We start from the raw sequence: 16029 nt of genomic DNA on the forward strand, positions 1-16029 counted from the left end.
CATTGGTTCTGAGTCCATCTGTCTACACTAAGGAAAACGAAATTATCAGGTAAGTAATTTCTCCATTTACTGACTCAGATGATTAGAGGTATTTTCGGTAGACCTTCCCCCCAGTCTCCATGCTTGGCATGCCATACAGACATTGTTCCCACTCCCATTGGGGTAAGGAGAATTGGGCTTCTGAGTGTGAGCAGCCCCCAGTGGGTTATGCCCTGCTGTAGGCTTGGTCGGCCCACTGCGTGGTAGGCCATGGCAGTGTCATCTTGCGTGAGTTTGTGCATGTATTGCTCTCCATAGGATGTCAGTATGGCAAAGCATTGGCTTTGTGCACATGCTGTGTTTAATGTTGGGCGCATCCCTACGTGCACAACTTTGACCATGTGATTCAGGAAGAGCTGTGTGCACAGGCTGTGCATGCGCTTCGCAGTGACCCACCTAGACATTTGAAATCTGTGTGCATAAAGTTTAAGTGCAAGATTTCCTGGCGTGTAGCTAGATGGACTCAGGACCAATGGGTTATATGCTCACCTGCTAGTAGATGGAGACTGAGTCTGGTTTCAAAGCTGACATCACCTTAGCTATAGCCCTGCAGTGACCTCAGCCATTCAGTATCTGTCTCCTAGCAGATGTGGATGTGCTTTCCCTAAACCAGCATTGGTCGTTTAGTGGGATTGTAGTACTTGTTAGGAAAATTTACCTTTAAATTGGAGAAAGATTGAACCCTGCTCTCCTGCAGTGATACCTAAAGGTCCCTATCCCAGTTGAGAATTCCTGAGGCGATTCCTAAGATCCCTCAGAGGTGTGCCTTGGGCCAGTAGCCAGTTTTCTGGTGTGGACTTTGCCTTTCAGCTGCTTCAGCAGGAAGCAGAGCACAGCAGTGACTGCTAAAGCCCTCTCCCCCTGCAGCCGGAGACAGTCTCTGTACTCAGCCAGTAAGCCAGGGATGGAGTGCATGCAGATCTTTCTCATGCATATTCATTGTGGATATCCTGAAAACCTGTTTGCGGCCCTCAGACTGGAGTTCGCCATCCCTGCGGTAAGCGCTGAGCCCAGGTAAGTAAAAGGACTCCGATTCAGAGACGTGGAAGGGCTTCAATTGAACGCACAGCTACTGTGGCCAATGGTGCTGGCAATCAAGAAAGCTAAGTGCTTTACCCTCTGCATTGCTTGTCATATTAGGGCTTCACAGCCTGACCTGGATTCTAACTTGTCAGCACTATGAGGGAAGCCCAAGGAGAGTTGGCTGCCTCAGACTTTGCTAAGCCAGGCTCCTCCCATTCAGAAGGGTTGGTCACAGCCTTAAGTGGCAGTACACAGGATCTGAGTACACCCTTGACTGGGGTCATCTGTTGGAGAATGAAATTCAGGAGGTGCTAGGGAGGGTCCAGCTGGACTAGGCATGGACCTGGCTGCCTATTCTTGGGTGGAGTTTTTCCAGGGGCTACAAGCTTTTGTACAGGCACGGTCTGCTGCCTCACTTGCCCCTGTCTGGATGGAAACTCAGCCAGTGACCCCTCCCTCTCCCATTCCTACCGGCAGATCCCAAGAGATGCCTCTCCTTACCAAGGGTACCCGTGGTAGGGACCCGGATGGATGCACAGATGACCCAGATTCCTTGGAAGATGAGGAAATCCCGCCTGGGTTAGAACCGTATCAGAACATATTACAGTTCTTTCACAGAGACAAATTGCCAGCCCTGGCTTGCCAGACCAGAAGATGCTGGTAGTTCCTGGGGCGGCTTCTATGACCGAAATAAAGAAGAATCCTATTCTGATTTCCCTGCAGAAAGCTTCTTGCTACTTTCCAGTGATGGATGTCATCCAGGAGTTGATTGATCTGGAATGCCCAAAAGCAAGTTTTAAAGGGGGTGAGCGTTGGAAACGCTATGCCCTCTGGACCCGGCAGTAAGAGAACGTTTGTTTCACTAAAGTGGATGCACTGATCTATGCTGTCTCTAAACTAACAACTATCCCAGTAGAGGGAGGAGCAGCCTTAAAGGATGTGCATGATATACTGGTTGAGTCTATCCTTAAACAAGCCTTTGACGCAGTAGCAACGAACTTACAGATTGCTTCTTGTTGCGCTCTGGTGGCTTGTTTGTGTCTACTTTCTTAGAAGGTGACTTGGGGTGAATTTCAGAGTGGTTATGGAACCTGCTGCCACCTTTTTAGCAGTTGTGGGCTCAGATTTAGTCCATACTTCAGCCAAAAGTGACAGCGGCGGCCAGCCAACAGCTATGGCCGCAAAATTGGTCAGCTGCTGCAACCTCCAAAGCTAATCTTACAAAGATGCCCTTTAAAGAATCGCTCCTATTCAGGAATGAGTTGGAAAAGCGAACAGTAAATGGGGTGAATCTCCAGTTCCCTTGTTACTGGAAGATAAGAGGAAGCAGTGCCCCTTGCCTATGAGGGGTTGTTCCAGGGGTTCCCAGCATTTTTGTGTCTCTAAAAAAAAAAAAATAAAAAATTAGATATTTCAGAGGTCTTGATCCCTTGGGAGGTCTTAGTCCTTTCATATCTGGCAGCTCAAGAGGGGCACTTTCGGGTTCAGGCTTGTTCCAAACTCCCCAATTAAATTTTACTGGCCCACCTTCAGGATGAGGAGATAGGGGGTCACCTGTCTTACCAACAGTGGGTTGAGATCACTTTGGACAAATGGGTACTGGAAGTCATGCGAAAAGGATATGCGTATTCATGAAGTCTCCTTTCTATTCCCAGTTCAAAAATGTCTGTGGAGATTACACTTCTAAGGCTCCTCAGGATGAGGACTGTGATCCCACTATCTACGCCCCAGGAAAATTCAGGTCATTACACCTATTTTGTAGTACCCAAGAAGGAATGTTCCTTTCAACCCATCGTGGACCTCGTGTCAAGTCACCTGCGAGTGACTTTTTTTTTTTTTTTTTGCATGGAGACCTTAACGCTCTGTGATTATGGCTGTACAATCGGGAGAGTTCCTAACCTATCTGAGGCCTATCTACATATTACAATCAGACAAGAACAGTTTCCTACATTTTGCGATACTGGGTCATTATCAGTTTCAGGATCCAGTGGGCACCCATACTTGGATAACTGGCTGATCCAGGCCAAGTTCATGGAAGAGCCTCCTGGTGACTAACAGGATTTTCCCCTTGTTACAGGAACTCAGTTGGGTAGTAAACCTGGCCAAGAGCAGCCTCAAGCCTTCCCAGTCCTTGGAGTATCTGGGAGTCCGGTTCATCACCAGGCGGGCAAGGTCTTCTGGCGACAAGTTGGTGTATCAGGTGTGTCAGTTGAACACAGTAAACCTGACAGTGTGGAGCTATCTCAAAGTCCTCTGGCGGCAGCCCTGGAAGTAATGCTGGGGGCGAGGGCACTCGTGTGTCCGCTTCAACGCGCTCTATCATGTTGGAACCCATATTCTCAAGACTATGCAATTCATCTCCACTTACCAATGGAAATCTGTTCTCACCTCCAGTGGTGGTTGCAGGAAGCTCATCTGAGTAGGGGTGTGTCTTTGTCCTCCCTGAATTGGCTGGTTCTCACGACAGATGTCTCTGGAGCTGGGGAGCTCACTGTCAGGAGCTGATGGCCTGGGGTCATTGGATGGAAGAAGAGGCCCTCTGGACATCAATTGCCTGGAAGCCCGTCAGTCAGATTGGTGTGTTTACAGTTCAGCCACAGACTCCACGGTCAAGTGCTCCATGTTCTCCCAGGTATGTGATGTCGGACAACGCAATGACTAGCCTACATCAAGAGCCAGCAGGTGTCACAGGTGATGTACTTCCACCCACTCCATAAGGAGGTCTATCTACAGATTTCAGCCTCCCACATCGCAGGAAAAGACAATGTCAGAGCAGACTTTCTAAGCAGGGAAAGGCTGGATCCAAGAGTAGGGATTGTCGGCCAAAGCATTTCAACTGATAGTTGATCACTGGGGCCTCCCTTCAATCGACTTGCTGGCTGCATCTCACAATGCAAAGGCTCCTTGATTCCTCAGTCACAGAAGAGATCCGTTGACCCTGGGAATCTATGCTCTTGTCCAGATCTGGCTGGAAGACTAGTTGCTATGTCTTCCCTCCGTGGCCCTTACTAGGCAGGCTCATTCACAAAATCAGAATCCTCAGGAGAGTAATCCTACTAGTAGCTCCAGATTGGCTCAGGTGTCCGTGGTATGTGGACATGTGGAGACTCCTGTGGAGAACCCCTTGTGCCTCCATTGCAGAGGGACATGTTGTAGCAGAGACTGGTCCTTCATGAGGATCAGACTCTATTCTGTCTTACAGTCTGGCCCTTGAGAGGACTCTACTGATGAAGAGGGGGATATTCTGTGGTGGTAATTGTCACCTTACTCTATACTCAAGTTCTCCATGTCCCTATCATATGTGTGGGTCTGGAGAGTATTTGGGGTCTGGTGCAAAGAACGTAGTATCCCCCCTGGGATGGTCAAAATCCCACTTCCGGAATTTTTTGCAGGACGGCTTGAATAAAGGTTTGGCCCTTAACTCCTTGAAAGTGCAGATAGCAGCTCTCTCCTCTCTCAGGGGTGAGGTGAATGGGCCCTCCCTGTCAGCTCATCCTGAAGTGAACCATTTTCTGAAGGGAGTGCAGCACTTTCAACCTCCCTTATGATTGCCAGATCCCTTGTGGAATCTTAATTTAGTACTGGATTTTTTGGCAGGTCCTTCCTTTCGACTGCTGCAGTCTTTCCTTGCATTTATTGACCTTGAAAACTGTTCCTGGTGGCTATGTGCTCGGCATGTCACATCTTTGAACTGCAGGCATTGTCGTGCCGGGAACCGTTCCTCCAAAGGACTCCAGGGGCATTATAGCTATATACAGTTCCATCCTTGCCCGAGGTAGTATTGGCATTTCATTTGAATCAGTCCATTTTCTTTGCCATCCCTAGATGAACTTAAGGACATGGAGAAATATAGTATCCGTCATTTGGATGTAGACTCCTAGGGCAGTATCTGGAAATCTCAGAACCGGTCTGAAAGACAGACCGCCTGTTTTTCCTTCACGGCAGCAGGAAGCAGGGCGAACCAGCTTCGCGAGCTACTGAGGCTTGCTGGATTAAGTAGGTGGTCATGGGAGTCTTTGTGGAGGCTGGAAAGCCATTACCTTCTCAGGTCTGAGCTCATTCCACTAGGGCTCAGGCAGTCTCATGGACGGAAGTTACTGTTGCCCATCGATATCTGCTGAGTGGCGATATGGTAACCCTTGCACACCTCCAGGTTTTATCGGCTGGACTACAGGCCTGAGAGGTCACAGCCTTTGCTTGGGTGGTGTTGACCAGACTGTGGGCAGCCTCCTGTCCCGATCAGGAGTAGCTTTTGTACATTCCATTAGTCCTGAGTCCATCTTGCTACATGCTAGGAAATGGAGATATTACTTACCTTATAATTTCGTCTTCCTTAGTGTAGACAGATGGACTCGGCGTCCCACCCTTGGCTGCCCAAGAACTGTACCACAGGTTCTTCTGTGGAGTGGGCCTTGAATCCAAGGAATTACATGTAAGTATTCATCCAGTCACTAGATTAGGGTACCTATATTCTTACTGGAGTTCAATGTTTATGGTTGGTTGAGTACAGTTATGGTTATCATTTTAGTCATATTTTTAATCAAGCCCTTTCACTAGTATGTCCACGGTGGCTTTTGAAGAAAATACTGGAGGGCTGAGGTCACGACGGGGGTATATGTACTGTGAAGTCAGCTTTACAGCTTTTCTCTCTCCATCTGATGGCAGGGGAGCATAACCTATTGGTCCTGAGTCCATCTGTCTTCACTAAGGAAAACAAATTTATCAGGTAAGTAATTTCTCCATTATAGCATGCAAAAATTAGAGAAGTGTGTGGGGATCCCTGAAACATGAAGCTAAAAAGGGATCCACGTTCCTGAGAGGTTGAACGTCTGATCTAGATTAAGTTTGCGAATGATCATGGAATCAGATCTTTGCTTTTAAAATTCCCACTGTGTAAAATACTTCTCTGCCTCCTTGTCTTGATATTCCTAAGAGCCATCTGATAGTAATTTTGACTAGACTTGTACTCACTGGACTCCCTGCCAGGAGTAAGGATGACTGCAGTGTGCTGTATACAGTTGCTCCATTTTTACAGTAGCTTCTGCCAGTTCACTGTTTAAACATTGGCAGCTGTGCAGACTGTCTTGACCTAGTATTAAAATATTCATATTGATAGCATTATCTAGCCTGAGGAACAACTTTTAAAACAAAGTTATTGAAGTAGAACATACCTTCAACAATAAAATGGTCATAGTAACAATGAAAATTGCACTTAGTTTTTCCTTTTTTTATTTTTGAAAACTTTTAAAATAGCTTCTGAAGCAGCAGAAAAGCTCTTTTATGCTGGATGTATTTTTTAATCTTTTTCTCAAGTGGAATAATTTGTATCAAACCAAAAGCTGTTTCTATAGATCTAACTCTCCTGCAGGGCTTGTTAGAGCTGCTCCAGGATAGTGAAATAGGTTGACAATCTCAATTTTTGTTTTCTTAGGGTGTTTAACACAGCAAAACATTGTAGAGTGGGGGGAAAGGCATTTTTTATCTTGTTACTGAGCTGGGCCATTAACTTTTGCATTTAAAAAATAATGGTGAAAAATCTGTAATGCAACTTTGTTCTCCTTAGCTGGAAATGGAGGATGAAGATACAATCGATGTATTCCAGCAGCAGACGGGAGGAGTCTTCTAAAAAGAGAAACCTACTCCTTTATTCTCTGGAACTGTGCTCCCTCCAACCACCACCCACATGGTCACACACATCCAAGATTCGTTTCAGCCACATCTGACTACTGCAGTAGAGTTCTTCAACCTTTTTTTCCTATTCTTTATTGTACATAAAATATCCGGTGTATTTGCCCACATGCTTGCTTTCTTTTTTCTTTTTTTAAACTGGCCAATTTTTGACCACCATATGGAGATGGGGTGGACAGACTTGGAAACCTCTGTGAATATCCCCCCTCTGTCAGTCGTATGTTCATTCATCCTTTATTACAGTAAATTATTTTGCTTTCACTGTTTAAACAAAAAAACTAAAAAAGGAAGCAAACCTGGATACCTTGTTTATGATTGGATAATATTCAATGTTTCTTTTATCATTGTTAAACCAAGGACGATTTTATAACTTTTTGTACGTAGCTGTTACATGTAGAGCAATCTGTCTTTGAGTAGGGGTGAATTGCTAGAGAATTCTAGCTAGTTTTCCCTTCAAGTCCAGCGTCTTGTTTAAATAAACTTCTTGTTTAAAAGAAACCAGTTTGTTTCTTACAGGTGACAAAGCTGAAAGTTACAGTAGCTTATGTATAGTTTTGTTCAAAGATGTGAATATAAATCTGGTTTTCTGTGCATTAGGTTCATGTGCCTCAATATTGATGGTTTTGAGCTATTAATGTAACAAGGCAGAAGTACTTGGTTTTAATCAGAATTATACATATTTTTTCTGAGTTTAAGGCTTGTTGCTTTGAGTATAGCCAGGGTTGACTTCTGTAATGGAAAACTATTTTATGCTCCAGGATTGGTACTATTTAAGACTGGTAAGTATATGGCCATGAGATGCAAAAAGTATTGGCAAAAAAAAATAAATCTGCAGTGGCTTGTCCTTTTTGGTTGTGAGGGGTTGCTAATAACCAGTTGAAGAAAGTTCTGCCTCACTTAATTGCATGATAATGCTGTCTCCTAACTGATTACTACATAAACACTCATTTACTGCTAAGGACTTGTATTCAGCATAAAACTTAAGCCAGTTAGCATAGAAAATATCCACCATCTGTACCTTGAAGGATATAAACATCTCATGTTTTTGTGTTTAGCTATAAAAACATGGTCTCTTGATGTTGTAATGTTCTCTTGCCTAAAAACTATTGCTATCAAAACATTCCAGGCTTCTGTAAGCAAATCAAAGTACTCTGGGAATCTCCCTCTGTTAGGTACAGATGTGAAAGTGCATCTCTTGAGTGAGCTGCCCTGCCTATATGAAGCAAGCACAGAACCAGGCATCTTTTTTTATTCTCTGCTTCAGTTCAGATCTGTTTGGGTATACCTTCATATGGTCTATACAATGAGAATCTACTGCTTTTCAGAGGGAGTCTTAAATCTTAGTTTATTTTATTCTGTCAGTGCTAAGAGGGAATGAAATGTACTGTCAAGTAAAACTTAAATGTAGTAAGGCATATGAGCAAATATTTTTTCTTTTTCTCCATCAGCAAGCAATGCTGAATTAGCCATGATAATTGGTTAATATCGTCCACCAATGCTAAACAGACTTTTCTCCCCTAGCTCATAGAGCTTTTGATCTAAGCATGAGTTTCTATACAGCACTGCTTTGTGAGCCCCTCACTTTCTCTCATCTAAACTTTAGCTATTTATAAGTTTATGAAACTCATTTTGAGTTGTCTCAGCAGTTCTTCAACAGCACATCAATGCTTATGTCCAGCTTAAAAACTGTGGCACTAAACGACTTCAGATTGCATCTTTGGCAGGAAAATGGCCATGACATCTGTTGGTGCCTGTGGACAGACCATGATGCAGCTAATTAAGATTGCAGCTGAATGTCTTTGAGGACCCAGAGACTCAGGGCCTGGAAGATGGAGGAACTTCACAGGTTGATGAAAAGCCAGAATTCATCTTGGAGTGGGGCCATCTCAATATCCCTCCATGCAGAGTTTTGTAGGAACTCCTCAAGCAAAGCTCCCCCTCCTGTGGTGCAGATCCCTGGATCCATTGCTCCATTTAGGTCTTAAAGCCCTTTGCAAGCTCCCATGGGGCTTGGCATAAAAGGAAGTGCCAGCTGCCAGTACCGTTGATGCTGTTGTATTAATGCATCGGTTGTTGGCACCAATGTTGCATTTGGTGCTGTTGATACAGCAACCCTCTAGAATCTGTGCATTGGGCCTTGATTCAGCCATTACAGCTGTTATGTTGCATGCAGTACTATTTCCTTCCACACTGTGGGCCTCTGCTCAGCTGCAGTTTAGATCCCTGGCTTTGCATTTGAGATGGGTTGAGGCAGCATAAGGCCTTGAGGATTCACTTTTCTTACCTCCAGCTATCTCAAGAGCCATATTTCTTTCTAGGTTTCTAGAGCAAGGACTCTACCTGGATGGCTCTGGTTACCATGTGTCTTCCAGTTCAGTTTCAGGGGCCCCTAGACTTATAACACTTCTAAACAATGTACTGATTTTGGAAGATCTCTTCCCAACTCCTGGTCAAAAGACACAGTAACCTATAGACCAGGTAGTGAGATTGGTGAAGACCCTGCCTTACTGGCAGCTAGGGATAAGGGCAATCTCTCCTGTCATGTCTTCCCTCAAGGGGAAGACATGACAGGACATCAGACATCAGAAGTCCTAGGGACAGAATCTAGTTCATCCCTTGCTGTGACATGGCAGCCAGTCTGAGGGAGCGATCCATTATCCTGTGGATCATTAGATTTCCTTCAACCCCCCTACTTGATTGGCTGGAGCACTCTTTGCTACCAGAAAAACCTTGTATTCCAAATTCTTGCACATTGGGGAGGATGATTGGGAGTCTATCTGCAGACAGGGACCCTCTCACTGAAGTTTCAGGCTTCTCCAAATTCTGAAAACGCAATCCAGGCCTGTAGCAATCCTTGTGCATTGAAGCCTAAAGGGTTTACAAACAATGTGGGAGAATCCAGCCTCCCAGTAGCAGGAAACTAGACCTTTAAATAGTCCAGCCTACCCTTGATGTTTGGGTTAGTCCAATTACTGCACCACTCTGGTAATGGAAAGTGTGCTGAAATGGGTAAAGACGAGAATTTTTTCAAAACATCCCACTGGGCAAGGACTATAGACTGATAACTTCGGGGAAAGGTTTTTTCAGAGCTCAATGCCTGCATCACAGCTTATCAGTTATACATAGTGTAATACTTAACTGTCTAAGCAGAAATTCTTGTTGGATATGCTAGAGGCAGAGTAGCATGAGTACCATCTTAACTCATTTTGAACTTCTCAGTATCATTTGCTGCAGCCATTAGAGCACACTGAATGGCTTGTGTGAGAGCATGCAGTCTTGTGAGGATGTACATAAGTTAACTGATTCTGTTCTGGGCAGGAGCTCTGTGAAAGTTGCCCTAATTTAAGGAGCAACATGTCAGTCCACTCTTGACAAGATCATAACTGTCTTCCAGCCATCCATACTTTGCTTTTAAACATGCCTAGTGCAAGAGATGACCCTCTCCACTAAATTTCAGCAGTAACATGCACTACCTGTGCTCCCATGGCAGCAGCTGGCCTGTGGAGGTCACCCAAAGCCATTGCAACAAGCTTAGCCAAAACAGCCTAGTTCTTGATCAGATTGGATCCTCAAATCTCCACCCCCTCCAGTAGAGGGGTGGGGGATTCACCAAGGACTGATGGGTCCTTTTAAAGTTGTAGAGATGGGGTACTGTGTACCCCATCTCTACAACTTGCTTTCAGTGCTGCACCATTTTGTCTTCAGTCTGGCTTAGTCTTGCTCAGTCTAGTTTAGTCTCAAACTGAAGTTGCTTCTCAGTCAGCAGGCAATAGAACCTGTCCCAAAGAACATGACAAGGGGTTCTATGCCCATTTTGTTATTACCAGTAAGTCAGGAGCATTTAACCAGAAGACTGGAATTTATGGCCTGGATCTGAAGGATGCTTTTTGTTCACATACCTATGCATTTCCCATTGCCAATGCCTCCATTTTGTAATAGTTTCCTTGCACTACTAATAGAAGGGTTTTCCCTTTAAGCTATCACTATACCAGTGTATCTTCACAAAATGGCTAGTGATAGTAGCAGTGCACATTTGTTGGGGATCTTGTCCTACTTGGGTGCCTAGTTAGTGATAGTGGTAGTAGTGCTGCAGAAAATAAATTCTTCAGGCACTAGTGTCCATTGTCAACTTCATAAGATTGAACCTTATACCCACCTGAACAATGCAGTTAATAGGGAGATGGATTGACGCTAGTATTCCTTTGGTAAGAATGATCCATCTGGCATTTGAACCTTGTTCCAGCACACACTTCTCTGGGATTAAGTACCAGCCAGTGCAGTATTTGTCCTAAGTCATATAGTAGTAGTGGTACATGTGGTCCCCTTGACCTGCCTCAACATGCAAATTCTCCACTGGGGCCTTCATGCTCAGTGTGATCAATTCCTTCAGCCGTGGTGATGGTCTTGGCAGAAATGGAGTGGAGGCAGTGGCCAGACATCCTGGAGAGAGGAGCTCCCCTTCAACTTCTACCTCAAATAATGCTGTCAATGGGATAGCCATCATGGGATGGGGTGCCTACGTGGCACCCAAGGAATCTAGCTGACAAAACAGCTGTTTCAGATCACTCTGCTGCAGCTACAAGTTATCAGATGTCTGAAAGCTTTTTCTATAAACAAGCAAGGGGCCTAGGACCCTCTGCCAGGAATCCCTAAATTTGCAAGTGGACTTACAGCCCCCAAACCTTTCTCCAAGTGGCCTAGGATCTCCAAAATGTTGGTGGATCACCTTAGTGTTTTGTCCTAATGAATGGTCTTTAGATCAGTGGCAGGCAGCTTGTTTAATCTTAGTTGATCTGCTTGCTTTAGAGGACAACAGAAAAGTGGAAAGATTCTGCTCTATTCAAAGTAAGTTCAGATCTGTTCCAGATGCTTTTCTACTGCAATAGTATGCAGATCTGTTGTATGCTTTTCCACCTCTTCTATTAGTAGTGAGAACCATGAAAAAATTGCTCAAGGATTTGGGTGTGCTTGATCTCATTGTTCTAGCAGGGCTCAAGTATGTGCGATTCCTGTATCTCATCCAGTTGTCAATCAGCCCTTTGATCCCTCTAGTATCTGATCCACTGTTAATTCAGGAGTGTTTTCTTTTTCATCTGAACCTTTTCTCTCTCAAGTCTCAACTTGATGCTATGGATATTGAGCGCTTGCTAATCTCGTCAAAATTCATGCGTCTTGTGGCATATGAAACCAGCAGTTGCCAAACACCAGTACAATGAGAACTCAATATGGTATTGGCACAATTAATGAACTGTTAACTTCTTTGAAGTTCCTTACCTGGAAAGTAGTGTTTCTAGTTTGATTACATTGGCCGGATGAGGTGGTGAGCTTCAAGCAGTAGTTCACTCTTGATCCATGCAGTTTTTTCTACAAGAGTGGTACTGTGCACTTGCCCCAAGTTTCAGCCAAACAAAGTCTTTGCTTTTCATCTGAATCAATCCCTTCTGTTCCCCATGTTCTTTTCAAGACTTCCTGTATATGAAGGAAAGAGCTCTCCAATCACTGGCCTGTAAAAGGGCCATGGCATATTATAGAAAGAACTGAATCGCATCATTGGGCTTTTTCTTTTATGATACTAAGCCTGCGACCAGCTGCTGTCAAATGCGCATTGGCCAATGGGTTAAGGGATTGTATTGCTCTGGCTGGCTTCTTGATCACATTTAGGCTCAACAAGTAAGGGCCATAGCTACTGCAGTGGCTTATCTGTGACCTGTGCCTATACGATCTTTACAAAGCTGCAACTTGGGCATCAGTTCATACAATCTATCAAGAAGTAACTAACTTTGGGCAAACAGTTTTGCACAGCCTGCACCCAGTAGTCCCCTCCACTGATGAGAGGGTGTCCAGGTTGCTTTTTCAATACGTGGTTTGCTGCAGTGTTCTCTGTCAACAGCAGAATGAATTATCTATGCTTAATACCCATCTGCCGTCCTGGAGTAGATGACGGCTAAAGCTTCGCTCTACAATTATCTGAGGGGCTCACGAGGCTGTACCTGCGTGGGAATTTCTGAGCAGGCTTGGAGCAAAAGCTTTGAGCTAGAAGGCTCTGGTGCTGTTATAAAGTTGTACTGAAACTTCTGAAAAACCTGGAAGCATCTGTTCAGGAAAAGGTAGTTATGGATTTACCATATGCTTTATTTTTAATATAGATAGGGACCTTTTGTTTTCAGTGTTTTTTTATTTATTTTGCCTGGGAACTTCAATGTTTTATAACAAACCATCAGTGGAAAAGTGACTGTTATAACACACAGGAGAAAAATTAGTGAAAAGTTGGTTTTCCGTTGATTTTCTTTTTGTTCGAACATTGGAATTCAATTGCTTAACCTCCCATGCTTAACCCAAAGTAAGTTCCAAACCATACAATATTTCAATACACAAACCTAAACAGGTTCAGTTATTCTACCTTTTTAAATACATTTATAGAAATTAATGTAACTTACAGACTTTGAGCACAGATAGCTCACGTTAGATTCTAATATTGGAACTTCATCTATTCCCTTTTTTTTCCCCCACTTCAGATCCGTTTTATGCCACTTAAATCCTTGTGTTTAGAATAGAGTGATTTGGTAGGTCTTATAGAAATAGTTAGCGTTCCTGACCGTGTCTGTTGGGCCAGTTATAGAAACTAGTCAAAGGGTGTGCCCTAATGCCATGCTTTCCGAAATGCCTGGGATCTTATTTGGATGAGGCTCTGCAGCTGTCTAACAGCAAGCCTTTTTCACCTGTTTCTGAAAATGTAGCTGGCAGCACATACAAAAATAATTGAAGCAATGACAGTTATTTCCTGTGGTTATTAGTTGGTGATCTTGTCAGATAAATGATGCTGGAAAGTGAGAAGCAGCCTGTTGTGGTTTCAATTTTTTGTTTTTCAACATGAGCCATATTGGGAAAAATAATTTTGAAAGGGGGGTGTCATCTGCGTAGACTAAAAACTGTCTACAGCTTAGGATGGAAAGGCAGAAAATTGGTCTTCTCATAAGTTTGAAACTCAAGAGTGGGGGGCGGGAATGAATGAGACCATCCAAAATCTCTACCCTGCTTTACTATGAGAGATGGTTAAAGCATGCAGTGTTGGTGGTCAGTTCTAAAAACTGCCCTATCCTTATGGCAGCAACTTGAATCGGTGCAAGCCTGGGGCAGGGGAGGGATATGAGACTGTAGCACTGGGGATGGATGGGTACGCATTTCACAAAATGCTTCCCCACTCAGGTGCCTATAGCTGTGATTCATTCTTCCTGTAGGTGTAGTCTATTCTTCCTTGCTTTCTGAAGGGCCTATTCTGTGTCTGGGGAAAAAATAGGGTCCCATATTTTATTATTTATACCAGAATAATTTTGTGATAATTGAGCAAAGCAGGATATTGCTTCAGGTTTGTGCTGGGTGAAGCTGATGAGTTGGTGGCTTTTGGGCTGCAATACTTGTCAATATTCTATAGCTTCTACATGCATCCCATAATCAACTGCAATCCTTCCTAAACCTCTTCAGCTGTATGCACACACAAGGTAACTTCCTTTCCCTCCCTTAAATCATAGTTGTAAGCAGTGGGGGAAAAATACATATAAAAATATGTAAGAAACCCATTATGCCCCCGCCCCTCAAATGAATTAATGTTGGAAAGCTTGCTTTCCCTGCTTGTTATAGCATTCCTTTAAATTATATATCAGAATAATAGATGTACTTTTATTGCCTCAAAATGTGTGGGGGGTTTTTCAGCTGTATATAGTAGAGCTGTAACTAGAATTAGGGGGGGGGGGGACTGGTGCTGAGAAAATTCCTGAAGCTTTTCATATACATGGCTATGCTTATTGGGTCAGCAACACAAGCTCTTAGGCTGCAGCTAGCATTGATTGTAGAGTGAATAGCCCAAATGTTTTGTTTTGTTTGTTTATGGATTAGTTAGGACTGATGACATACTGGATGAACCATGAGTTATCCATCCACTTATGAGAGTGCCATACATGTAAGGATAGAACTAAAGGTTAACAAAAAAAAAAAGTGATATCTTTTTATTGGACTAGCATGTGAGAGCTAATGCACTCCTCTTCAGGTCCTACTCGAATGAGCAAAAAATGACTACCTGAAAATTTAGAAGGCATGAGGGGGGTTTAAGGTAATCAGAAAGTGACAAGCACTATGATTTTATGGCTTAATTTGGTAAGAAACCAAGGGGTCAGTATTGAAAGTGATTTGCCTGGCTAAGCCCTAGACTTAGCTAGGCAACCATCAATTTAAAATTGACCATCCTGGACTTAACCAGATCAATTGGGCCATTCTGGGGCAGATCACAATTAGCCATCTTTGCAAGATAACATAGCCTGCTAACTTCAGGCCTGCTGAAGCATATGCTACAAAGTAGTAGGATAAACTTAGCTTTTACATTGCTGGGTATATTCAGTAGCATGCCTATGTTACTGAATAGACTAGTTAAACTAGCCAGCTACGTATATCTAGCTAGTTGCTGAAAATGGATTTCAAGGAGTCTTTTCTATGATTATTCAAGTGGATCAATGTGATAGCCAAATTACTTTAAGTATTTATAAATTTAAGTGGTAAGATACACTAAAGAATAGTGTCCTATGTGTTTTATCTTACAGCAGGGGTGAGCAAATTTGTTGAGCTATGGCCCCTCTTCCATTCATGCAGTTGGTTGGGGCCCCCCAAGATGGGTTACTATTTATATATAAGTATGTGTTATGTATGTATTAAAAAAAAAAAAAAAAGTGATGAATTTATTCAAGTTCATATACACAAGTGAGAGGGTACAAAATATGAAGGAACAATATCTTACAAGCAAAAGTTACTAATATTTTATTACGTTGTTTTTGTAACAAATCTTTTTATTTTTATAAATTACAATCAAATACAACAGCCACCAAAGTACTACCACTTTCTTCCTGATCATGTAATGACACAGTCCACTTTATAATAAATCCTGTAGAGTCCTTGCAAAAAATACAATGGATAGCTTTATTTAGCATGCACCATTTCTTCTAGCCACAGTAATCACATGTGCTGAATCCATGCACAGGGCACAGCAGATGCGAACCAGTAGCTTTAACATGCACCATTTCTTCTATCCCCAACAAAAAGGCCTTGATGTTTTGCAGAAAAACAGCTTTATCAGGGGGAGAGTGACAATTGCCATTAAGACCAGGATCATACAACACATGCTGCATTCATACAAAACAATTAGAGTCCCTTTTGGTTAAGCATCGGCTGTCATAAAAATCAAACTTATAGAGCAAGTGTGATTCTTTGTTCTCCAATGTATTGAACTTCTTC

General features: G+C 43.3%; 1 protein-coding gene across 1 annotated transcript in view; it reads left to right on the forward strand.

Annotated features, from left to right (window-relative positions):
• The window catches only part of SUMO2 (small ubiquitin like modifier 2), a 37475-nt gene extending 30227 nt beyond the window's left edge, over positions 1-7248 (forward strand). The window contains exon 4 of the mRNA XM_029600560.1: positions 6626-7248. Within this exon, the coding sequence (XP_029456420.1) occupies positions 6626-6688 (63 nt within the window). The 3' untranslated portion in view covers positions 6689-7248. The remainder of the gene's footprint in view (positions 1-6625) is intronic.
• The last annotated feature ends 8781 nt before the right edge of the window (positions 7249-16029 follow it).

The sequence above is a fragment of the Rhinatrema bivittatum genome, chromosome 4 (genome assembly GCF_901001135.1).
Source record: "Rhinatrema bivittatum chromosome 4, aRhiBiv1.1, whole genome shotgun sequence".
Lineage (NCBI taxonomy): Eukaryota > Metazoa > Chordata > Amphibia > Gymnophiona > Rhinatrematidae > Rhinatrema > Rhinatrema bivittatum.